We start from the raw sequence: 27642 nt of genomic DNA on the forward strand, positions 1-27642 counted from the left end.
GTTTTTAAAGATGTTGGGCCTTGATAAATACCTGATGGAATGGATATATAACCATCTGGAGCATTACAAAGTCTGTCCATAAGGAGCATTACGGACAGATGGGTGGTGTGATTGAACTAATCCAAATCAGCAAACTATTGAAGATATAGATATTGAAGGAAAATCTCTAGAATTAAGGGAGTTGTTACGAATAAAATTATTACAAACTCCGAAACTTTGTTGCGGATATGTATTAAAATATCAAAAACGGAAATATAGATAAATCTGTTCAATTCAATTCTTTTATTTCTTTAAGTCTACTGACTCATCAGATAACATATATACACAATAATTATAGTTACATATATACATGACAGGTAAATACAAACAGATAAATTGCGTTAATTTGCTAGCCTAAATAGGATACAAAAATTGTAACATGACGGAAAGAATCAGTAAATATTATAAACTTCATAAAATCATCCGTTAATTTATTTTTCTTTCCAATCTTCTGAAATTAGCTAGATTACTACTAGACATGACATGCACCAGTGGAATTGTGTCTGACATTGTATGTGACAGGGAGCCACTGTGGCTCAGTGAGTAAGACACTGGCTTGTTAACCAGGGCCCGATTCCTAGAAAATTCTTAAGCACGTTCTTGTGCTTAGATTTAAGTAGACTTTGCATTTAAGTAAACTTACCTTATTTTGTGTTCCCAGACAATTCTTAAAAACGTTCTTGTGCTAAGATTTTAAGTAGACTTCATTGTAAGCACAAGAACGTTATTATGCGTTCCAAGAAAAAACTTAAGCACAACTTCGTTCTTAAACATAGTCAATCTAAGCACAAGTCCCAAGCAAGGTATACGGCTTGCTTACCAACCTTAAGTCTGTTTCTGCTACAAAAAGATGGCTGACCGTAGAGTTTTTCGACGGCATTTCCGACACCTTTTGATACCAAACAGACAATTATTACAAGACAGAGAAAATCCTTCTCCAGAAGAAATTAAGAATGCTATAGAAAATTTCGCTTCTACCCTGAAACCATTTTATTTATTTGCCAATTAGTAAACAATAGGCTACAAACACACGGGCTACTTTAAGATCAGGCGCTCTCACAATTATTCATTTAGTTTGTATGTGTCTGTGTTTTTTATTTTGTGGCACATTTTATATGTGTATAGGGGACATGTCAAATGCATCTAAATCAACCGTATATTATATATGACGTCAATGAAGCAGACGATAAATTTATGACGTAATTCGCATACCAAAGTTGTTTTTATGACGTTAAAGAGCATCGTAATCTCAGTTTATGGTAAACTTTACCAGTCACAATGTGCTTGGACTTATACTTGACTTGTGCTTACGTAAGAATGGTCTAGGGACGGTATTAAGTTTCTTACGTAAGAAAAAGTGAAGCACATGACGTTGTGCTTACTTTAAGAATTTTCTAGGAACCGGGCCCAGGTCTTGGATTCGATCAGCATCTAGTTGTTCGGGTGGAACAAAAAACTTGGCATGCACATAAAAGAACGCTCGGCAGATGGAATTCGAAATAAGAATAGCGCCGCTGTCTGGGCAAAATTTAGCTCATAGCACGCTATATGGCGTATGTCCGTCTTCATTAGCCCAGTTGGTGCAGAAAAATAGGATCTTAAACCCCATTTCATTCCATTTTGATTTATTTCCCGTTTTTTTAAATCGTGTTTAGTTATCGTCATATTAAATAAAATATGTTGTTACAAGGTTTTGACCTTCTTTTCGTTATCAAGCACATTATTGTTAACATTAGGAAAAATGTTATTTATACTTTAATTTTAATGCAAAATGTATTGTTTCATAATGATGGAGAAAATTATCATGGAAACAAAATGAAATGAAATGGGGTTTAACGTCCTACTGTTTTGCTCCGAACTGGGCTAATGAAGACGGGCATACACCAAACAGTGTGCTATGAGGGAAATTTTGCCCGGACAGCGGCACTACGGCCTGCTCTTATATCGAATTCCAACTGTCAAGGGATCTTTTACGTACACACCAATATGTACACGGGACCTCGGTTTTTCGTCCCATCCGAACGACTAGACAGCTGTCCTTGTCAGGCCCTCCGTCCTGCATCACTGACAAGGGGGAATCTGGATGAACTTTCTCGGCCAATGCAGGGATCGATCACCCGACCTCGAGGCTAGCGAGTCAGCGTCTTACCCACTTCAGAGCTAATACAACCAACTGACATCCATATAGCTATGTAATTTATTGTTCATTATTTTCCGTGTGGTTCAGCCTTGTCAGTGGTGCGGGACAGATGGCCTGGCAAGGAACAGTGTCTAGGCATTCGGATGAGACGGAAAACAGATGTCCCGTGTACACATTGGCATGCCCGTCAAAGTATGCCCTTCTTCGTTTGCCCGGATTGTGAAGAAAAGTAAGACGTAAATCCAATCTCATTTTTTTTTTTTCTTACTCAAGTTATTGTAATACTATGGTCCTTGCGATCATATTGTATCTTTAACTACACTTTCTGTAGAGTCAAATAACACCTACTTTAATAGAACACAATTTTTATGGGAAACAATCACTGGTTTATTCTAAAAGCACGACGTTTCGACAAGTATCCTCTTATCGTTATCAAGCACGTGCTTGATAACGATAAGAGGATACTTGTCGAAACGTCGTGCTTTTAGAACAAGTTGAAGTTAAACCCCATCTCTCTCTCTTCTTCACTCTCCTCGCCCTCTTCTTTTCCTTGTTCATGGTTGTCTTCTGGAATAGCCATTTCTTCTGGAATAACGATTTATTCAGGTACAGACCTAACATAAAGATAATAATATAATTACACCACAAAATAGATATTGTTAAAGATGGGTTCCCAGAAAAGTATTTATTGGGTGGTTATTTCCAATAAAAGTATGGCAATTTTGGTATATATGGAAAGTAGAGATATCAAATCTTACTAGAAAAATACTGGATTCCCCGAAAAATACTCATGAAGCGTATACAGGACAAAAATGTAAGGGTTCCCCTAATCAACAGTCCGACGATTAGGAACTTCTGCACGCGTGATGTCAAAGGTCACGAGCGAACATTGAGCGCTTGATGTACAAGTTGATAAACTTTATGAAGAGTTAGACGTACAATACTTTCTGACATAAAAATGACGGAAAAAGACGCGGGTAGTGGATAATCCGAGAACTTAATTAGGATTCGATATTTATAATAAATAGTAAGTGATTAAAGACAGCGTCGTCTTATGTATGCAATGAATTCTCCTCTGACTCCCAAGACTTGACGTAAACATGACCTGGTTTGATCAAATTTTAATAGCAAGGCATTCCTTCGCAATTACAATGTTTGAGAAGGATTTGAAGCATAATTATGACAAATTAATTAGTTTGAATATGTTTTTGGTCCATATATACCATTAAAAAACCCAGTTTGTACGCGGGAACCGATCTTTAAATGCACTAAAATTATGTGTTGCTTAATAATTCAAAATGATGTTTCTGTACATACCAAGGACTTTCTTATGCTATTTTGAGGGATATTCAGTCATCACAAATTATTTAAAAACCAGAAGGTGTGACTGTGGGGAGCTCGCTTCACTTTCTCAACAGTTAATGAGAAATCCAGATAGATATACCATATGTAGAAATTCCTATAAAACAATTATGGTAAAAAGTTGGGAAAAGTTGAAAGTTGCTGTAAAGCTAGTTTGTGATCAAAGGGGGAATAACCAGAGCATGTGATACTATGTTTTTAAGTTAAACATACATTGTGGGAGATTCAACAACGAGTTGGCAGTTCTCACTATAATAGTTCAAAACTAAATAATGTAAAGGCAATTTGCTGAAAATTTCATTCAAATTGATCCACTATGAACCGAGAACTAAGCGGTTGAAATTTCTGCCTAGCCTTGATCATCATTACTAAAGTCAGTATGATAAACAGCATAGTCTCGATTATCCATTTAATCGTTAAATCGTGAAGGAAAGTTATGCAGTAAATCGGCTCATAATCCACTAAAGATCGCAGGATGGCGATGCCATCTAGAGTTGATTATGGTCTGGATAGGTTAATTAATGTCTAATTAATAATTTAGATAACATTTCAGGCCTAAAGAAAGACCTCCAATAGACAGATTTAAAGATACATTATACAAGAGCTAAATCTGTCTATTGGAGGTTTTTCTGTAGGCCTGAAATGTTATCTAAATTATTAATTAGACATTTATTAACTTACCCAGACCATATTTAACTATTGATGCCATAAGATGGCTGTGATATAAGTAAATTTAAACATGTTTTGCTGTCAATGTGGTTATTGTAAAAATGGATAATCAAGACTTTACTTATTATTATATAAACAGTAGTAATGACAAACGAGGCTAGCCTATAATTGTGTAGTTGATATTGAGAGTCAGAGTAGAGTAATTTGACTGAAATTTTCAGCATATTCTCTTTTCATGTTCTACATTTAAACTATTATAGCGTACTGTCAGCCCTGGTTGGCTCAATGACAGAACCTATTATCTAAAATACATGCATTAAAATATACAATACACTCACCCTGAATAGGTTAACATATCTAGACATATCTGAAAATATTGTTCCCCCATCATTTTACCAGATATAAAATGCAGAGAATAAACTTTTTGTGAGGAGAATTACTTGTTTATTCAGTGTTCCCAGTCTGTTCGTTGTTACCAGTCTGTTCAGTGTTACCAATCTGTTCTGTTTAAAAATTTACTCCATTCTTAAGTCTACGTTTTACTACCAATGTGTGTCCAGACGGTATATTGCAAACTTATAACGTCTTCTGATTGGCCGATTCTTCTATTCTTATATCCTTTCACACAACAGCTGATGGTCTTGTTTTATTACCTGTTAGAGAGAGAAATATGGTTTAACGCCAACTTAACAAAAACTAGGACAATTCGGGATTAACATGCTTCAATTCTACTTCACAAGACCCAGAGAAAACCCACAATCTTGGATGCACGTCACTAGTACTTGTCATATACAAGCTGGGAATTGAAAGCATGTGTTGGCCCCTTGACTAAACAATGACAGACCTTATAATTTATAGCTCATAGTTTAAACCATTCGGCGACATAACCCCTTTAACCCCATTCGGCCATACAACCCCCTTTAAACCATTCGGCCATACAACCCCCTTTAAACCATTCGGCCATACAACCCCCTTTAAACCATTCGGCCATACAACCCCCTTTAAACCATTCGGCCATACAACCCCCTTTAAACCATTCGGCCATACAACCCCCTTTAAACCATTCGGCCATACAACCCCCTTTAAACCATTCGACCACCCAACCCCCCTTTAAACCATTCGACCACCCAACCCCCTTATGTGCAAGCAAAAGAAATGCTATCAGTGTGAACAGCCTGTGGTCAAATTAAAGAGGACAAATATTGCAATGGAGAGAGAGAGAGACAAACCAGGTTTTTGCGGTACTAACATATGGTTCATTTTTATTTCAATAATTTGCTTGTGCTTAGGGGTCTTTAGCAGTGGAAGGAAATCGGAGGACCCGAAGAAAACCCACAAGGTTGGACAGAAATATTGGAATAAATATGGATTATAAAATACTAGCAATAGTATGTCTAAGCATGTCTGTTATTGAAACTAGGTTGATGAAAACAGACATACGCCAAGCAGTGTTCTACAGCCTACTTATACTGCAAATCCTAACTATTGACTCCTTGTCAAAAGTTTTTCTGTTCCCAGTAAATTTTACTGGACAACTTTTTTTACTGCTAAACGGTTGTGCATTAGTCCCTGTACAATGTAAGGAACAATTTAAAAGGTGGGAACACTAGCCGGCGAAATTCGCCTAGTTGTCCACTGTCATTCGGCCGAATGATTCGCCTGAATCAAACAAGTTTGATATATAGACCTACATGTAGTGTGTCCGCATCACCGAAGCATTCGCCCGATTGTAGAATTCATTAGCCAAACACCACTCATCATCCGCTCACATAGTAAAGTCACGTCACCTTGCTTACCTTGCTGTAGTCAGTACAGTGTATGTGCGACACAACATACGTCTACTGTTAAAAATACATCTTCTCCTGCTAATACTTTGGCAGCGGCCATTGCAATCTAAATATAGGGTAATACACAAAGTTAAGAACCTCGGTATTACAAAGACGAAACAAAATTTAGGTACATGTAACCTGGGGGAAAATTTGGAATCTTTGAAAAAATTAGAATCTTCAGTCATTACTTTGCCTACCCCAGATAGAATCTCATTTGTTCAATACAATTTTTCGTCTTTGTAATTGTTTGGATGTTTGTATTTATTAATAGATGGTTATCCAGTCATATCTTATTCATTGGAATCAAACAATCTGTTTCACAGAAGATTTCGAGAGTCTTCTAATATCTCTGACTGCTTTCAACACTTGACGCCACGTGATGTGACGTCAGTCATTGGCTCAATGGCACGTCCATTGTTTACATAAGACGTTACTGAATCGGGCAGCATGCTGCCTTTTACTCATTTTTTACACTAAATAGAAAATAATTTTTACCTACAAATACTTCAAAGTTCAAACGTCATTGTTTATTTTTCTAATACATAAAAAAAATGTTTTAGAATTTAATTTGTCGGAAGAAAAAAGTTAACATTTTGGGCTCCTTATCAGTGATTGTAGCGGCCAAGCGAATATTCACTTCTGATCAGACACAAGAAAGAAATAGAAATAAGTTGTTTTATTTTCGTAGACTATACTTTACCTGATGTTCAGTGTATTGCTTGATAAACAGAGCGTGACTGACGAACAGGGCAACAATTGCAAGCACTGATCTTGCCAAACATCCATCGAGCACCAGTTCGCGTTTGGCTGTGAATACAACCACCATCCTACAATAATAATTAGCTGTATCTAGGGTTTCGACCAGGATCCCACAACCCTATTAACTCACAAAACCCACCGTAATCAATTAAGATCATGGGTTAAAGATATTGATTGCAGACCTCGTGCTTTATGGTAAAATAAAAACTGCTGATATCAATGTTACGAAGTTAGATACAATTTTGCTTGATTTATCTCAAACGACGAGAATGTTAGAATTACTTAAAAAAACAATCTGATTAAAACACAGATCCTATTTGGTTTCCTTTTTTATGGTGCAAAATTTTGTTTTACTTGTCTTTACTACATTAGAATCTGAAAGTGTTGTTATAACCCATGTTCTGGTTGATGTAAGGGATTAGTCAATGAAACGATCTGTTGCAGCAAGTTCTTGGCGTGTGATGCACTGAACTGTGGGTATCCAACTCGAAATACCAACGCTGAATGGTTAATGAAATGTCTAAGGTCCTGTTATTGGCTCGTTAACTTGCAGGTTCTGTGTTTGATTCAGGTGTTGGCCGAGAGAGTTCATTAGGTTTACCCTTGTCAGTGTTGCAGGACAGAGGGCCTAGCAAGGGACAATGCATAGTCAGTTGGATGGTTCGAAAAATCAAGGTCCCGTGTACATATAGGCATGCACGTAATACAACCCTTGGCAGTTCAAATTTGATATTAGAGTAGCTTGTTATACCGCTGCTGTCTGGGCAAAATTTTCCTCGAAGCACACGATTGGACGTATGTCCGTCTCAATTGGCCCAGGACAGAACAGTAAGATGCTAAACCCCATTTCATTTCTCTGTTTAAAAGTCTGTAAAACGATTTAATGACTGAATACAAATAGTACAATTTTTCATATTTCTTCAGATTGTTTTTTATGTCACAAAGCGAAACTCGTTTTCATTTGCCCGGTTGGACCAAAAAGTAGGGATTTAACCCCCATTTAATTCATTCTGAAGCCTACAAAGAGCAAGGACAGGTTCCAAAAAACAAAATATGGACTCACGAGTTACTGGGAAGTAAATTATATAGTGTATTATAAGGTATAAGTTTGTGTGAATCACGTTGGCTAAATGGGTTGGACGCTGGCTTGCTAGTCTGGAGGTCGAGGGTTCACTCCCGATGTAGGTCAAGACAGTTCATCGGGATTTTTCAGCATGATTTCCCCTTGTCAGTGATGCAAGACAGAGGGCCTGACAAGGGCAGCTGTCTAGTCGTTTAGATCGGACGGAAAACCAGAGGTCCTGTGTACACATTGGCGTGCAAGTAAAAGATCCTTTGGTGGTTGGAATTCGATATACATGTAAGAGTAAGCCATAGCAAAATTGTTCCCGTCTTCATTAGCCCAGTTGAAGCAGAACAATAGGACATTTAACCCCACTTATTTTATTGTATCATGAACAACATTTATTGTATAGAACGAATAAAATAATGGTGAGAAAAAAATGAATTTGACAATTTGCGACTGACGTCATAATATTACAAAACATGCACTAGAATATTAATTATGTTTCATTGATCAAAATTAATTTTTTTTTAAATATTGGGGAAATTGAGTGACGCTGAATTTAGTCCTGTCACAGTTCTACCAATGGAAAAAGATTCATAGAATCGTGATAATTAAACACAATCAATATGTTTCAGCTGTCATGGTTGGTTGAGATATTTTCTTATTTATTTGACACACATGCCTTGTAGCCAGAAATCCTTCTTTTTACTCAATCTTGGAATTGAGAGAATCCAATTCTGAAATATTCAATTGATTATCTCCAACATTGTTATGGTCCGATTGACTAGGGCTGTAATTCGCCCTTAATGTTGAATCATGTGCGTGGGTCGACAGATGCCGTTTAACGGTGCTACGCCTAGAAAACGACCGTCCACATACTTCACAGGAAAAAGGTTTTTCACCGGTGTGAGTTGTTGCATGCTTCTGAAGATTACTGCCATCACTAAATGATTTACCACAGATATCGCATTTAAATGGCTTATCACCGGTGTGAGTTTTATAATGTCGGTTCACATCACTCTGTCTACAGAACGACTTTCCGCATATATCGCAACTAAAGGGTTTTTCCCCCGTATGCGTTTTCATGTGCGTAAGAAGATTACTACACTGAGAAAACGATTTATCACACATCCCACACTCAAACGGTTTTTCGCCAGTGTGAATCTTTTTGTGTTTCTGTAAATTACTGTGTAAGTTAAATGATTTATTGCAAACATCACAGTGATGAGGTTTTTCACCCGTATGGGTCACCAAATGTCTAAGTCGATCCGTTTGTCTTGGAAACGTTTTCCAACAGTAATCGCAATTAAAGGGTCTGTTTCCCTGATGAACTCGGGCATGTTCTTGTAAATTAGCCTGATCATTAAATATTTTATTGCAGAAATCACATTTAAGGTTCCAACTTCTGTTATTAGTGATAGGGAGGTCTGGTATGGAAATCACCTCACTATATTTATCAATGTCACCAGTTTCTTTTTCTTTTAAACATACATCAGCATCCTCAGATGTTCCTCTGTTATCTCCATTATCAACCTTGTTCTCCATGTGTAAATAAACATCCGAATTCCCTTCCTGATCTTGATTATCAACCTTGTATTCCGTGCGTAAATGAACATTGGAATTCCCTTTCTTATCTTGATTATCCTCATCCGTGTTCTCCATGTGTAAAGTATCATCCGACGTCTCTTTGATATCTCCATTGCCCTTCTTCCCCACGTGTAAACGAATATCAAACTTAGTTCCTTTATCCTCATCCGCGTTTTTCATTTGTAAACTACATGTTACATCAGACCTCCTTTCGTTATCTCGTTTATCATCCTCGTTCTCCATGTGTAAACTATCATCAGACCTCCCATCATTATCAGATGTCTCTCCATCTTTCATGTTTAAAATAACATCCGCTTTCCATCCGTTACCGCCATCTTCAATGTGTAAACGTGCATCAGACTTCTCACCTTGATCATGTAAACGGAAGTCTGGATATTTGTCTTTGCTGACATTGACATTAAAATCTATTCCCCTCATATCCTTATTTTCAACATGAATTATTTGGTGGTCTTGTAGCTCGCTCCATTGATGGAAGATCTGACAGCATATTGCACACTCATGGAAGTTTTTACATTCATCAGTAATCTGAAATTCATGAAAAGATATAACATGTATGTGCTAAATCTTCCTATTGTAGGTTTATATTTTGGCTTTAATAAACTTAATTTAGACATGTATTCATATGACAAGCCTATAATCAACACTCTAGAACATCCGATGGCCCAATCTGGTTAAAACACAGATCCTATTTCGTTTCGTTTTTATAGTTCAAAATTTCATTTTACTTTTCTTTACTACACTTGGATCTGGAAGAGTTGTTATTTAACTCGTGTTCTGAATGGTGTCGGGGATAAGCCAATGAAAAGGTCTGTTACGGCGAGCTTTAGGCGTGTTTTTCACGGAACTGTGGGTAATCCACTAATAACATCAATGCTGATTGGTTAATCAAATGTCTGACATCATAGGGTAATATGTCGGTCTTTTGACCCCTGATGTGACCTATCACTATAACTTGTCAGATCTTCATGTAGTGTAGGCCATCGAAAGTATAAAAAAATGAAACGAAAAGAAATATAGATCTGTATTTTAATCAGATTGCAGATGGTCACGATTTAAACAAATGTGAAAATTAAAACTATAAAATGAACAATCGAGGCTAAGTCTCGGTTGTTCGGCACCGTTGCTAGGATAATGAACAATCTACACGATAGCTTCAAACAGTTATAATTTCACTCAGATTCAGAATACATCTAAAGTAATTTCAATGAAAGAGAGAGAGAGAGAGAGAGAGAGAAATGGTGTTTAACATCCACTCGACACAAACTAGGTCATTTCGGGACTAGCATATGGTTCAATTTTATTTCAATAATTCGCTTGTGGGCAGGGCTCTTCAGCATTGGGAGGAAAACGGAGGACCTGGAGAAAACCCACAAGGTTGGACAGATAACCCTACTCCTTGTCACGTACAAGCAGGTAATCATATCCAGACCACTTGACTCAATCACAGACCTTTGGATCCAACATGCACAAATTAATCATTTGACCACCCACCCCCACCTAATTTGAATGAAATTTTCAATATAATCTACTTTTGATCTATAATAGCAAGAACATCCAGCTCTTTTGCTAAATCTTACATAATGCATGTTTAGTTTTTATGAATATTAAAATAGGCCAACACATACAAATGGGTAGACAAATAAGCTGATTGACCAAGTTTAATTCTGACATCGAAGACTTGAGGCAAAAACACTTATCCCTACTATGTGGATTTGAAAGGTATTGAGCTACAACTCTTACTGGGAAGTCAGGTGGAACAAATAGACAACCAGCATATTCACCTGTGTGAACGCCCAAGCTCAAAACCAAGGTGAGGCTGAAAGCTTTTTCATACCAGTATAAGATAATAATTCATAGCGATATTTGATAACATACAGTTCTTTATGCCAAACTGTTATTTTTAATTTACAATCATAATAATTTTGTGTCAAAATGCCCCTCAAAATGTGATGTCCAAGAGAGTTTATTAGCAATTGTAACCAAATCCCCCATTATTTAAACTCCTATCACAATAATCTATATCAATATTTTTTATAATATACATGTACTACTGGTATTCTTTATGCTAAATTGTCATTATTAATATAAACGCAGTGGATATTCAGCTGTCCGACGTTTCTTTACTTTATTTACTATTTAGCCGTCACTTCCGTTTGATATGCGCAGTTGTCTGATTCCTGGAGTTAGCGGTTTTTGCTTTGGCAATGATGCCGGCTATTTCAACTCGTGGCCTATTTTACCGCCAGTTCAACTATTTTACCGTCTCACGACGAATTTTATTTTACCGTCTCACGATGAATTTTATTTTACACTAATCCTAACCCTGCTCGAAAAGAGTCAAATTCGCTTCCAATTACGCCAGAAACATTATTTTAGTAAACGCACTAGCCGTCAACATCTTCTTCAGTCGCCATATTTAATCACGTGATAAGGGCCTGAGATCTCTCGAGAATCGGACAACTGCGCATATCGAACGGAAGTACGGCTAAATAGTAAATAAAGTAAGGAACCGTCGGACGGCAAAATATACACTATGTAATATAAAATAGTAACATTTTTGTGAAAATTCCCCCACAAATTACCCGAAATCGCTTGCTTGGAAATTGCATTTTAAGGAATATTTTTGAAACAATTTTGCATAAAGAACAGTATATTTCTAAATATAGACATAAATCATTATATTATATGAGTGAAATACTGGTGGATTTGGGTAAATAATGCAATAAATCGAGTCAAGAGTAACGAGACATTATAATACATTCAAAACAAAACAAGGCTCTAGGACGAGAAATCTCAAATATACAACACTTGAACGTCACATGGAAATCAATCAAAACACAAAGAACAATGCCATGTGGACAGGACTTGCATTTGGTAAAACTCGTCGGCAAGGGTTAGGGTTGGGTGAAAGGACATACCCCGTTTAACTTCGTCGAAGACAGTATAATAGTGCCACAATGTAAATATTAAAATAATGCACAGTGTTAGAATTAGAATAGTGAGGTTAAGTTCGACTTACACCGTCCATTCTTCAAAGCTAGGCAATTAATTATTCTGTACAATTTCTACTTTTATAAGATTAACGAACAGTCAAAAATGCAAAGTGTTAGATTATCAAATCCGCCGACATGAAATCCGACGCCACCTTGAATCCATTCCACGGCATGGTTAGTATGAAAAATTGATCTGGATCCGACATGCACGAGTAACTCACAATCAGAATTATTATTATTATTATTATCATCGTTCCACGAGAAGCAATCATGATAATTTAACGTACTGAATATACAAATTAGGTTCCGCCATTATTCAATTTCTATTGTTTGACAATATCTAACATGGGATGTTGCCTCACCCTCTATATCACCCTCTATTTCATAATGGATCAAACTTTATGTGGGCTAATATTCAGTAAGCATTGAGTGATCAAGGGAGATAACTGGAAAAATCGAGACGTCTCTGACTAGCAATTATTTGTTCATTGATTTATACTAATAATAATAATAACATCAATAATAATAAACACTTTATTTCAAAAGGGTAGAAAAATTCAATGTTAAATGACTGTAATATCACAGGCTGTAGCTTTTTGCTCAACATTCCGTTGGTTCCAATATTTATAGGCATAATGGAGACCACATTTGGCAATATCCTAATCATAATTTTGTAGTGGGTTGACCGTTTGAATTTTTTGCTACGGGGATTTAAAGTTGACTGGGGTGAAAATCTCACTTCCGACGCAATGATTGCTCTGCAGAAAGACACTTTACACCCCCTATCCCTCCGCCCTAATATCATCAGTATTACCCAAAACTGCTATGGAATTGCAAATTTGATCCCTTTTCTCCAATTCTAGACCAAAAAGTCAACCAAAAAATGCAGAAAGAGGGGAGAAAAAAATTAAGTGAAAAATTGTCTATTTATAACTCGCACTACATTCCTAGTGGAAATAATTACTGGTCTAATTCCAGACATTGGCCATCACATTTGCCAGACATTTTTAGCAATTTTTCTGTGAATTAACTTAATTTTTAAAATGTGCTTTAAGTATTTTGTCACTATTTCTCAATAATGTGGTAGGCTGCTGGTAATATTGGGTAAATCGTTCCACTTTTAGTCACATTCATTGTATGTCAAATGGTAAACATACAAACATACTATCTTGCAGGGACGTAACTAGCTCAGAGCAACGAGGGGGCGGAAAGTGTTATCAGGGGGTGTTGTAAAATTGACGGACAATGTATATCTATTGTTTTTATGGTCGACAATTTTTTCAAAGGGGGGGGGGGGCGAAACTTTTTACAGGGGGGGGGGGGGGCTTCTTGGCATATTAATAATAATATGCACTTATGATTGCGCTCACTCCATCCATATTGTATGTTCTAAGTCAAGGGTTTATATACCCTTTTTTGCCATCGGCACACCTTGGAACACATGAAAAAATAGCGGCCCACCTGGCTAAATATAAATGAATAATATTTGAATTTTGCAAAATAAATACGTGGTAAGTCAGACGGCATACAACCGCAGACAGAGACTAGTCATAGCCACATCGAATGACTCAAACTAAATAAAGAAAAACACAGCTATGAACTTTCAGTAGACACCAGTGAATACTCAATTGGGATCACGTGGTTTTTCGTATTTGCTTAGTTTAGTATGCCTTTGAAAATTTCGTGGCAAATTTAGGAAGATCTAACCTAATAGAAGATGATAGTTAATCCTGATAATAAGTAACAAACAAATGAGTTTTGATTTTGGATTCAAATACAGCTAACTTTTGAGAACTCAGTCTCTCAAATGGTATGTTATTCCTGGGAATAATAATTAAATCCAACCTGAACTGGGATAGCCACATTGGCAAACTAGGGTAACCTCAATATATGACAAAACTAAATATATTGTTAAAACTCGCGAAGGTCTTTCAGAACCTATCAATTCTTGCATGAGAGTTAAACAGGGTTGTGTTCTTAGCCCAACCCTGTTTAACGTCTATGTCAATGACCTCTAATCATATCTGAAAGTAACTGATGTCTATGCCCCTACACTCCATAATATTACTGTACCCCATTTACTTTTTGCTGATAATCTGGTACTTTTATCCACTTCCCCCAATGGAATTCAAAATAGTCTCCAATATCTTGAGAAGTTTTGCGATGACTGGAAATTGAACCTTAATACAGATAAATCTAAAATTATGTTGTTTATCAATAACCCTACGCTAAAGCAAACCATTCCTAATAAATACTTTTTCCGTGATTTCAAACTTGAAGTTGTACAGTCTTACATCTACCTGGGAATCAAGATATGCAATAATTCATCCTTCAAACTAGCAGTCTTGGACCTTGTAAAAAAAGCTAAACGGGCTTGGTTTAGTTTAAGGAGCAAAGTTGGTCTATATTCTTCTCACCATGTCCCTACTGATGTATTAATAAAACTCTATGATGCGGTTGTGAAACCGAATAGTATCTATGGGAGCGAGATATGGGGAGTGAACTTGTACATAGCAAAACATTTAATGTGTCTCAATGGAGCAAAGTTGAGCACAATAAACTCACCACAAATGCATGTAAATCTATATTACCACAACCACCAAGAACCACTAATATAAAGTGTCTAGCTGAAGTAGGCTTGTTTCCACTCCAGCTCGACATCTATAAAAGCATGCTACTCTACTATAAACGACTTCTCACAATTCAAAGCACTATAGACACCACCAACCCCCTCCTCGTTGCAGCACTTAAGGCGGATGCCGAAATTGCTAAATCTAACTAAAAAATGTCTTGGCTAGCTTTCATTACCGAGATACTGAACTATTTTGACATAGATAAAAATCAGTTAACAAAACCTAAACTACAAATGTCACTGGAAACTATATTTAACTCACTGCTAACAAATGCATGTTCTCCACCTAATGATAATCATCACAAATTATGAACTTATGCGCTAGTTAAAACCTCAATCGCCAACCCTCCAGACTATCTCTTCTCGGTTACTAACAAACACCACAGGAGTGCCATGTCATCTCTTCGACTGAGATCACATCAGCTGGAGATAGAAAGACGGAGGTACAAAAATATACCTGTTCCACAAAGGCTATGTAACCAGTGTACCCTTTCTGTCGTCGAAGATGAAAAACATTTCCTACTTGAATGCACAAAGTACGAAAATCTTCGGAAGGAAATTGTCTATCCAATTCTCTCCAAAAATCTATTTAACCCCCGAAGGTGTATATCTCGCGAAATCTGCCGTTTTGTGTGTTTTGTTCTTACTTCAAGAGATGTTACCTGACAGGATCTGTCCTTATGTATATATGTATCTATATATCACTAAATAAATGTGAATGTTCTAATATATTCTACATGTGTTCGTATAGATTCTAGTCATGTATATTTTCTTCGTTATTGTTGAGAGCGTACTTTCTGATTTATAAGATTGAATTAGGTATTATATTCGATTTAGGTTTCTTCACACATCGGCCTTGAATCAGTAGTGAACAAGGCAACGTTTATATCTATGTTCATGTATATTTGTTCTTATGTGATTTTTCTTTCATTTAGTATTTGAATGCTGCTCCCCGTGGGCGTTTCTATGCAATCAACTTACTTAGTTACTTATAGGCGATACTCGATTGAACGTTCCGGAATTGAATTCTGTCAAAAATAGTGACAATCGAGGGCTAAATCTATTTGTTAAGGTCAGCTCAATTTTTGGCAAGGTCGCTGAGATGTAAATAAGGGTAAAGCACGAGATTATATGTTAGGGTTAGGGTAAACATTGGGGATAGATCTAGGGTTTAGGGTTAGGGTAGGGATTAGCGCTAGCCCTGTTTACATCTCGTGACCTATGACGAAAATTGAGCTGGCCTTATCATTTTGCACTAACTGACAATAGAGTGAAAATGGGATTTGGGGCTAGAACGCATGCACTGACTGCATGAGAAAATATCTCAACCAACCATGACAGTCAGGACTGACAGAACTGTGACAGGATTGAATTAACAGCGTCACCCGATTGCAATTCCGTTAAATCGGAACGTTCCGAATGACAATCGATCACCTCCATATACGATACAGTTTTATCAATTTCAGATGATGACACTGTTATTTAAATATTAATTATAGAATATAGAAGGGGGATCACGTGGCTAAGTAGGTAAGACGTTGGCTCGCTAGCCTGGAGGTCGGGTGTTCGATCCCAGCATTGGCCGAGAAAGTTCATTCAGATTTTCCGGCGTGGTTCTCCCTAGTCAGTGATGCAGGACGGAGGGCCTGACAAGGACAGCTGTCTAGTCGTTCGGATGGGACGAAAAACCGCGGTCCCGTGTACACATTGGCGTGCACGTAAAAGATCCCTTGGCAGTTGGAATTCGATATAAGAGTAGGCTGTAGCGCCGCTTCTTGGGCAAAATTTCCCTCATAGCACACTGTATGGCGTATGCCCGTCTTCATTAGCTCAGTATAGGAGCAGAACAGTAGGACGTTAAACCCCATTTCATTTCATTACCTCTCAAACCAATTCAGACATCCCGACCAAATATATTATATAATTTTAAAACAAATGTTGAGTCGATCTATTACTGTGAATTGTAACCGGAAAGTTATATTAAGTAATGGAAATCCTCCTTGAAACCAATGACGATATAGTGTAGGCTTATTAGTATATAGGACAATATTAGATCAGTATAAAGGAACTTTATTAGCGTTTAAGTCCCAAGAGCTGAGCTATACATCTATATAACGGTATGTTTATGTATTTTATATCGGATTTCTGTATTTAATAGACTTGAAGACGTAGTCATGACAACATCGCCACGCCCTGTTGGATTCAGACTAGACCGAAGTAACATGTTATAATATCAATGCTACAAATCGGAGGCTTAACCCGAATGCGGGCGATGGAACATTTATGTCGACGAACAAAAGCACGAAACTAATGTTTTTGTTATTCTTTTCCTCAGACGAACGAATGTTTTAGCTCTAACACTACACTACCGGCCAATGACGTATATATATTAGCATACGTCATTGCTACCGTCATGGGGGTTAGGTGGCCGAATGGTTAACGAGTACGCGTTGTATCATAAAGTCTGTCATTAAGTCAAATGGTGTGATTTCGATTTCCCACCTGTACGTGACAAGGAGTAGGGGTCGCCCTGTTCAACCTCTTGAGATTTCTCCGGGTCCTCCGGTTTCCTCCCACTGCTAAAGACTCCTACGCTCAAGCGAATTAATTAAATAACATTGAACCATATGTTAGTCCCGATATGACCTAGTTTGTGTCGAGTGGTTGCTAAACCCAATCTCTCTCTCTCTCTTTGCTACCAACACATGGTTTCTAAAGGGCTTACAAATCACATGATAGTTGAATGTCATGTGATTTGTTCATGCTTTTTGAACCAGCAGCCGGTGAACAAATTGATCGGAACAATGTTTTCACGAATGTTCGGCTAAAATGTTCCATTGTGTGCGTTCGGCTTTAGTGACCGCTCATTTTGCATGATGAAGAAAAGTTCCGCGGGGGCATAAAAACTGAATATTTATATAGTATAACTCCCGCTGGGACCACGAAATGCTGGGCTGGTTGGAGCAGGCTAGAGGGCATTTGTTATGGAAGACCAAACAGCTCTTTATTCAGTGTTCTTAGTTCTTAATTCACAGTCCTTAATTCTTATTTCTTCATTTTTTGTCGTATTTCGACTTTTGTACACTAAAATTAACATTTGTAAAATGAATGTTTGTATTTTAATGTAAAGATAATATTATTTTTAGAAAATCAAAAAATTAGCCTCCATTTACATTTCCCCAGAGAAATACAACGAAAAACAAATCTCGAACAACAAATTTCCTAATACAAATCTCCAAATATAAATCTTGCAAATCTCTAAAAACATTTCTCCAAAAACATTTCTCGAAATTCTTCGAACCCGAACATTATGACGACATGAGCGGAAATCAACCCGACAAACAATGTCTCACCATACAATAATGGTGAATCGGCCAAGCATATATACAATAAGAAATATCGCTTGATGACCGCGACTTTAGTGAAAGTATGCGTGCGTAGTATGGCTATTCGGACCGGGTTTTCGAGAAAGGAAATAGATTGAACATAGTCTATTTTCAGAAATTAGGTTTTGTCTGGTAGTGACCTATTTCTTTGCCCAAACGAGTGTTTTATCTCTGTAGCACCATGGGTCGTCTGTCAGACGTGGAGATCGGTCATATAGCAACGCCGGTTGCCACATCCGGCGTATAACCATGCATAGTTTCTTACTACATATTTTGGAACAGCCTTTGATCGTCTAGTATTGTCTCTGGTTGCATTTGTAATTCTTTAACTGATTAGGACGTATCTTTAAATGCCATTCTGACATTCTACATTAATGACAGCTTCACGTTGTGATTGAATATACTGCATCTTAAAGCTGAACTCCGATTACAAAACTACAGAAATAATTAAAGAAAAAAAAGGTAACGCCCTAAACGACTGCCATACTTGTTTTCAATTTGTAGAAGAAACATGACGTCGTGTCCGCTACGAACGACTTGTTTAGAATGGCTGTGGAAAATTGCTTCCTGACCAGCATCTAGGTCTTGCAGCATCTCGAAGGGGACTATGTAGAAAAATAAATAGAAACCATAGACTCTGTACAGGTCCTTCACAGATAGGCTTAGAAGTTTTCAACCAGCTCTTGTAAGCTATAGTGTTGACTTGACCTGTGAACGCGATAGAGGCTAGAGTTTTGGCAGATTCTTTCCAACATCGTGGTCATAAGAAGAGGAACCCTGTCGATTTCAGCATTCTGTTACGTTTCGTTCTGGAGTAATCCCTGTTTTACAGATTACCTTGTGAACGGGATAGAGACTTTCGTTTTCGACGGATTCTTTTCGAAATTTGTGTGAAGCATTGTCATCATGGGAGAACGAATCCTATCGATATTCAGCATTCTATGACTGTCCAGTGAGCATTGGGACCATCAGAGGAGGAACCCTATCGACTTTCCGTATACTGCTACGTTTCGATCCGGAGTTATACCCACTTTGTCGACCGGGATAGTGGCTTTAGATTCGGACAAATGATTTTCAGATTAAGTGTAAAGCATTGTGGTCATCAGACGAGGGACCCAATCGGTATTCGGCGTAGTGTCACTGTCCGTACCCGAGTTACCCCCTGCCCCAATTGCATTGCAAGAATGAACCCTATCGACATTAAGCATTCTGCGACTTTCCTTTCCAGGGCCACCCCCTTGTGAACGCGATAGAGGCTATAGTTTTTAACAAATTTTTGCCCGTCTTCATTAGCCTAGTTTCTGAACAGAACAGTAGGACGTTAAACCCCATTTCATTTCATTTCATTTTACATTCCATGACCCCCTGTTCTCGAGTTACGCCCCTTTGACGTAATAACCTTGTCTTGAAGAATTGGGATCATGATCATTATTGATATTTATAATCCGCAGCCTGCTGTACCTGAGTTATTCACCCCCCCCCCTCTATAGCGACAGAGAATTGTGACAGAATTTTGATATCGATTAGAAGGAATAGGGTCATATGAAGATGATTCCTCGAGATGAGATTTATTCATTGATCTTCAAATGTGCTTATCGTCCAAGTTGTCCTTTCGGATAAGTTGCAGTTGAGATAAACTTTTGTGTGGGCATATCCAACGCTTTGCGTGGCTATCATTATTATTTGTGTTCTCTATATATTCACAGCACATGCAACAAAATGGATCAACAGATTTTAGTAAATCAGATAGTATCCATCAATCAAGGTAAAACAATCAAGGAAATCGTAACAGATACCAAGATGGAGAACAACAGAACGATGAAAGATCAGGATTGTGGTTTTGAAGTAGGCGATGAGGAAGGGCAGGAATTACAGTCTGAAAAGGAAATACCGGAGCAGAAGCTAAAACAGATAACGGAAAAATTAAGTGCTCTTCAATATGTTGATTCTGACTCATTTAAAACCAATGATCACAACAGTCAAAATGAATCCATCATGGACGGTAAGGTTGACCAATCATTCCAAGTAAACAGAGACCAGGTCAACAATAACATCACATTAAATAGAGAATTAATCTCAAGTGACAAGGACACGAAGATATGCCCAATACCAACAGAGACGGATAGCAATATAATTAAAGATGTGGATAGCAAAACAGCTGTGGATAACAAGCCAATTGAAGAGGAAGTGGCGTCTAACCAATCTTCACATGATAACAATTTAAAAACAGGTACGTTATCATCTGCACACCCTTCTTCCCTTTGTCTTTGATGAATTGTTTCACTTATTCACTGAAGCCTGTATTACTACCGGCCTGGGATTGTACAGCGAAATGGACGCTTACAGTAGCCTCTCTGATCTATTCACTTGCGTTTGCAACGTCTATTTACTTTGTGTATCTTGACCGCGGGTTTGCCGTACGGGTTTTGTTCGTGTGTCTGGTTGAACCGAAGGTCGGAAGATCTGCCATTGAGTCAAGTGGTGTGGTTTTGATTCCCCGCCACAAGGAGTAGGATCGCCTGTCCCCCGGTTTCCCTGTACAGCTGAAGTCCCTACGCGCAAGCGGATTATTGAAATAAAATAGAAACATATGCTAGTTCCGAAATTACACGGTCTCTCTCTCTCTCTCTCTCTCTCCCTCTCTCCTTTTATTATTAAACAGACTATAAGTATCCCCCTTGATGTCAATTACAGTATATTCAAAAGATAAAGTGGAAGAAGAAGAAACTATAGAAGCGATTATACCTGTTGATCACCAAAGAGGGTTGATACCTAAAGATGATAGATGGAAACTGCAAAGACACACGGATTATCTTGTAAATGAACTTGATGCCATAGAACTTATAAATAAACTGTATTCCCAGTTTGTTTTCGACGACGATGAATATGAATCATTATTGAATAGATTAGAGACCAAAGGAAGATACAAATGTGTTATGAATATGTTGATTATTTTACGCAGAAAAGGACCACATGCATACATTCAATTCCTGGTGGCTCTAGAACGATGTGGCTATACCTGGATTATAAAGACTTTATAACCTGAATGTGGTATGTATAGTATTATCAGGTATACAGAGAACAACGTATCGTAACATTTAGTGGTAATGTTTGACTTGGTAGGAAACATAGACCCAAAAACTCAATATCTGCTGCATTCTCTGCCAGCCTGGATCAACTGCATAAGACGTTGGGCCTGTTTTAGTCTGACCCATTCCTGTCTCTTCCAAATCGTTAAGATTCTGCACTGATGAATCCGTTTGATGGATTTTACGCCCAAGATTGCCCCCGGATTCAGGCCAGGGCATTTGGATGGCCAACGCAGCGCATCAACGGCAACGCAGATAATCTACAACGTAACGTAACGTGTACGGTATGGTCAAGCGTTGCCGTCTATAACGATTGACTTTGTGTAAAGAGATTGATTATCAAAGTGATTCAATTATAAACCTGGCACATCCCAGTGGCCTCATTCCGTTCTACTCAACTAACCCATGGGTTCATACATGGGGGAGATACCTATTCAGATTATCTGCCCATGGAAATTTAGTTATTTTTATCGACAAATGAAAAAATAAGTGAAATACATAAAAACTGACACAAAGACACCTTTCCCATCAAAAAGATTTTAAGGGCATCTCTTTGTGTGTGTATTATTTGTTTTGCAAACTTTCTCATAATCGAACGAACAAGTCGACATATTGTTATGAACTTAAACGATGGGGCTAAGACTGGTTTGTAAACTGTTCGTTGATTAATTTTTAGAATCAGGCTACGATCACGGGTTGATAATCTGAATACATGAATACCGTATGGATGAACCAATGGTATAGAGGGGTAGAACGAAATACGACCACTGGGGATACCGAGGATAACTTTTCACTGTTACCAGGGCGTGCTAATGATCCGAATTTATATGTCTTTGTTCCACCGATAAAATCGCAGTAATTTCTGATGTTGGCTACCTTTTGTTGTAAAATTCCCGCTTATGTCAAAGTCTTACAATCTTTTTGAATGCCCATAGAACAACGGGATTTAAATATCTTATTTTCCACCGTTAAAGGCTCAATAATTCCCGATGTGCCTGTCTTTCGTTGTCAAATCCCAGCTTACGTAAAGCCTTACAATCTTGTGGATGCCTACAAAACAAAGCATTTTAACACTTTGTCTGAATGTTTATTGAAGTAATTTTCTATATTTCAGGTATCTATAAAGGAAAGATCAAGTACAGTGGACAGAAGTTTTATGAATTAATAGACAACACCAGTCCTAAATATAAAGAATTTGTAAAAAGATGTGAAAATAATATTGAACAGGTTTACCAGGACAAACCAGGACAACAATTTGTGGTTGTAAAGAAATTAGAGTAAGTTAAAACCTTGCAACCGAGTTGTCTATGTGGTGGGTGTAGTTGCGATCTTACGCGATTTAGAATTATACGATATATTACTTCAAAATTGATCTTGCTGGTTTTGAGTGGATGTTACCCCTCCCCCTCCGCTTCGCTTACCCATGTCACACCCACCACACTCCCTCTCACCCTTCGGCAGATTGAGTCCACTGTGTGAAGTTTGCACTCTTTTGCACTATTTTGTTAGCATAGATTATTTTGTTGTATCGTTTGTCTGAAGGTGCCCAGTTATTAACGAAACTTAAAGTTGCAATTTCATATTTTCTAAGAAAGTCAAAACATAATTATATCTATGTCTTTTGCTCAATAGGTTGTCAACTCACTGTTATACGATCATAGGTGTCATTCTCACACTTAAAAAACTAATTTACACCGGAAATAATAACACAAATACCTCCCAATTACCTCCCTTGTTTTCTATTCTCCACCATGGAGTAGTTATCTTCAAACGTTTGAATTTGAAGATGAAAATGATATTTTTGCCAATTTCTCAACTATCAATAGTGAATTATAGGATTAATAGGTAGGACTGTTTATAGATACCATCTATTTTGAGGCTTTATTTTAATAAATTTTAAAAATATAAGTTAAAAATATGAAATTGCAACTTTAAACGTACACACATGAAACATGAAATTAGTGTGAGACAAGATAGGGTTACTGTTCCTGGAATAGCTAATACCACGTCTTATTTGGTTAGGTAACAATTAAAGATGCATTATGTAAGATTTAGATAAAGAGCTGAGAGTTCATGCTATAATAATTACAAAAAAAGATAATGAAAAGGGAATATGTTCAAATTTATCCATTCTGAACCGAATTCTCGTCATTTGCAAATCAGTGTAGTCTCGATTGAAATTATATTCTCGATTTTCTATTTTTTAATTAAATCAATAACTGCCAATCGTATTGAAATCTGTTGAAAATTAAGACCACCTGAAGTTTTAGAGAGTTGATTATGTTTCTGACATGTAAATATATGTATAATTAATTATTTATTTAACATTTGAGGCCAAACGAAAGATCTGCATTAAGAAGATTTAGCTCTTAAAGTTACAATTTCATATTTTCTAAGAAAGTCAAAACATAATTATTTCTATGTCTTTTGCTCAATAGGTTGTCAACTCACTATTATACAATCATAGCTGTCATTCTCACACTTAAAACTCAGTTACACCGGAAATAGTAACACAATTACTTCCCAATTACCCCCTTGTTTTCTATTCTCCACCTTGGAGTAGTTATCTTCAAACATGAAGATGGGGTGGGTGGATGGCCGAATGGTTAGCACGCGCGCGCTGTATCATACGGTCTGCCATTGAGTCATCTGGCGGGGTTTCAATTCCCCGGTTGTACGTGGCAAGGAGTAGGGTCGCCTGTCCAACCTCGTGGGTTTTCTCCGGGTCCTCCGGTTTCCTCCCACTGCGAAAGACCCCTACGCGCAAGCGAATTATAGAAATAAAATTGAACCATGTGTTAGTCCCGAAATGACCTAGTTTGTGTCGAGTGGACGTTAAACCCCATTTCTCTCTCTCCCTCAAACGTGAAGATGAAAATGATATTTTTGCCAATTTCTCAACTGGCAATAGTGAATTATAGGATTAATAGGATTATTTTTAACAAGGTAAGACTGTTTATAGATATCATCTATTTTAAGGCTTTATTTTAATAAATTTTAAAAACATAACTTAAAAATATGAAATTGCAACTTTAAGGAATATATCTTTAATGGTTGTTGTATATCTTTGTATTATAATAATTATGCCACTCATGAACTAAATTCACCCCTAATATAATATGTTTATTGTAACCTATTTACAGGAAAGGATGTGTTGAAGTAACTTTTCATCTCATATCACTCGGTTCAAATGATGAGGAGGGATTGCGAAGCTGTCTTCAAGATGTCGTACAAAGTGGTTTCATTGATTCTGATCCAGTTAAATCTGACGCATTTACATTTCATCGTATCACAGGTAATGTTTCAATATATTAATCAATTGACAATATTATACTCTTTTTTCAGTGCTCTGAATCCACATCCACACATTAATCAAATATGATAAAGTATATTACGTGATATTTAATAAGATGTTTTATTTCAACCGAATGAATCCACATTAATCAAATACGATCAAGTATATTTCGGTTAATTTCAAGGGGGATCACGACGGCTAAGTGGGTAAGACGCTGGCTTGCTAGCCTGGAGATCGGGTGTTCGATCCCTGCATTGGCCGAGAAAGTTCATCCAGATTTTCCGGCGTGATTCCCCCTTGTCAGTGATGAGGACCTAGGGCCTGACAAGGACAGCTCTCTATTCGTTCGGATGGGACGAAAAAACGAGGTCCTGTGTACATACTGGCGTGCACGTTAAAGATCCCTTGACAGTTGGAAATCGATATAAGCGTAGGCCGTAGTGCCGCTGTGACACTGTTCGGGCAAAATGTCCCTCATAGTACACTGTATGGAGTATGCCCGTCTTCATTAGCCCAGTTTGGAGCAGAACAGTAGGACGTTAAACCCCATTTCATTTCATTTCATTTCATTGGATAATATTAATCCGACTTATAAATATCGTGTGGAGCTCGTGTGGTGAAAAAGCACCACAGGTCAAAATCATTACAAGCCAAAAATTTTGTATTTGGAAAAATTGATTTTTTTTCTATGTCCAATATTTTGTGGAACTATTGTGGTAAAAATAAAAAAAAAACAGACTACAAAATCAGATCAAAATTGCATTTACAGATTCTAAATCAGAAACTTCTGTCATTTTAAAAAAAACCCGAATATCTTGTGGTGAAATAATTCATACAAAATCCGCCAAAATTGACCTTTAAAACTATTTTTAATTATTAATTTGTATTTTTAAGATGGGGAATTCAGCAATGAAAGACAATCGATGAAAGAAAAACGGGTAAAAGACCTTGAGAATGAAATACGAACCTTGAAATTAGAAATCATTGACCTAAAGGTAGAAAATGGTGCATTGAAATCTGAGTCGGTTCATTCTACGGAAATTCAGACATTCAAAGAACACGAAGCTAACAAATATAAAGAAAAACTTCAAGAACTGGAATCAGAGAAAGAACTGGTTATTTGGAACTTACGAGAACAACTGGACCACCAGAAACAAGATAACGACAAATTACAAGCAGACCTGGACAGATTACAACAAAACCTTACCAGATTAAAAGTTAAAGTCAAATTACAGCGGAGTCGGGGCAGACCACATTCTGACTGTGTAACACGTTTACCAGATACAGTCAAATTACAACAAGGCCTGGGTAGATCACATTCTGACTGTACAACACGTTTACAAGATAAAGTCAAATTACAACAGAGTCTGGGCCTTTTACTGCCTGATCGTGAAACACTTCTACGTGTACAGGGCCTCGACAAATTACAGTCTGACAATGATACATATACAAGAAAATTAACCAAATCACAGCTTTACTATGACAAACGTCAACATGGTCGATCCTGTATAATTAGTTGAAGAGATTAAAAAGGCTTACATTGACACATTTGGACGATGGGTGACACCCAATGTCGTGTAATTAATAGTTATGACGTAATGTAACACTAGTGTAACTAATTTACTAACTTTTGACCTCGAATAAAGTATTACGCTCAAAGGGGAGATAATTACAGCTTTATTTTTATTCAATGAAGAGTCTCGAGACAACACTAGTGTTACCTGAAACAAATTCAATCATGGCTTCCGCTTATCCTGCTTCGATAATTCCTTGGCTTATTTCTAAAGAATTGGTCTGTTTGTGTGAATATTGAAAGACTTTTTCAAATTGAATAACCAAATTACATAATTGATCTATGGACATTTATTTCATCTCATTACACCTGTAGTGTACATTATTGATACCTGAGGACGCCTATAGAGGGCAGACAGCTAGTTTATATGATTTAATGTATGTCAGAATGAAGTAAAGTGGTTTTATTTTTTATTTTTATTTATCTATCGTGTATCTACGCTGAGATTGTATGTCTTGACAAACTCAGGCGAAACATATAGACAATTAAACTATAGTACTTTCTTTAGGCATTTTTAACTTTTATTTATTCTATATATAAATAAAAAGCAAAAAAAAAAACCCCAAAAAAACGTCAGTACGATTTCAAAATCAGAGAGGCACTTTAATCAAATCATTCTAAATGAAATGAAATGGGGTTTAACGTCCTACTGTTCTGCTCTTATACTGGGCTAATGAAGACGGGAATACGCCATACAGTGTGCTATGAGGGAAATTTTGCCCGGGCAGCGGCACTATCGCCTACTCTTATATCGAATTCCAACTGCCAAGGGATCTTTTACGTGCATTCCAATGTTTACACGGGATCTCGGTTTTTCGTCTCATCCGAAGGACTAGACAGCTGTCCTCGGCAGGCCCTCCGTCCTGCATCACTGACAAGGGGAAACCACGTCGAAAAATCTGGATGAACTTTCTCGGCCAATGCAGGGGTCGAACACCCAAATCATTCTAGAGAACGACTTACTAAATGGATCAAAACATTGTTTGTGAACAGTGCGTCCACCGCAAGTGTCAATAACAGCAGCACAATCAATCAGCTGACTTTGGTCTCGGTACGACGTTATTAAGTCCAGGACCGTAACTAGCTCAGAGCAACAACAGGGGGGCGGGGGAGTATTCTCAGAGGTGCTGTAATATTGACAGACAATGTATATCTATTTTTTTTTATGGTCGAAAATTTTTTCAGCGCCCCCCCCCCCCTGT

The 27642-nt window shown here is 37.4% G+C and overlaps 1 protein-coding gene and 2 long non-coding RNA genes across 3 annotated transcripts; 1 reads left to right on the forward strand and 2 right to left on the reverse strand.

The window, feature by feature from the left end:
• Positions 1-359: 359 nt before the first annotated feature.
• On the reverse strand, positions 360-6864 carry LOC126814302 (uncharacterized). Its single transcript, XR_007677525.2, has 5 exons — positions 6740-6864; positions 6007-6103; positions 4549-4863; positions 3497-3638; positions 360-2793 (listed from the first exon to the last, which is right to left on the reverse strand). It is a non-coding gene; the product is annotated as an uncharacterized LOC126814302 (long non-coding RNA).
• An 893-nt stretch (positions 6865-7757) lies between these two features.
• LOC126814260 (zinc finger protein 391) lies at positions 7758-12628 on the reverse strand. The gene is made up of 2 exons (XM_050539302.2): positions 12492-12628; positions 7758-9997 (listed from the first exon to the last, which is right to left on the reverse strand). The coding sequence occupies exons 1-2, from the start codon at positions 12498-12500 to the stop codon at positions 8570-8572; spliced, it is 1437 nt and encodes a 478-aa protein (XP_050395259.2). The 5' UTR covers positions 12501-12628; the 3' UTR covers positions 7758-8569.
• A 4468-nt stretch (positions 12629-17096) lies between these two features.
• LOC126814977 (uncharacterized) lies at positions 17097-26754 on the forward strand. The gene is made up of 6 exons (XR_008787635.1): positions 17097-17214; positions 20190-20713; positions 21178-21534; positions 22687-22849; positions 24716-24867; positions 25762-26754. It is a non-coding gene; the product is annotated as an uncharacterized LOC126814977 (long non-coding RNA).
• Positions 26755-27642: the final 888 nt, after the last annotated feature.

Source organism: Patella vulgata, chromosome 3, assembly GCF_932274485.2.
Source record: "Patella vulgata chromosome 3, xgPatVulg1.2, whole genome shotgun sequence".
Lineage (NCBI taxonomy): Eukaryota > Metazoa > Mollusca > Gastropoda > Patellidae > Patella > Patella vulgata.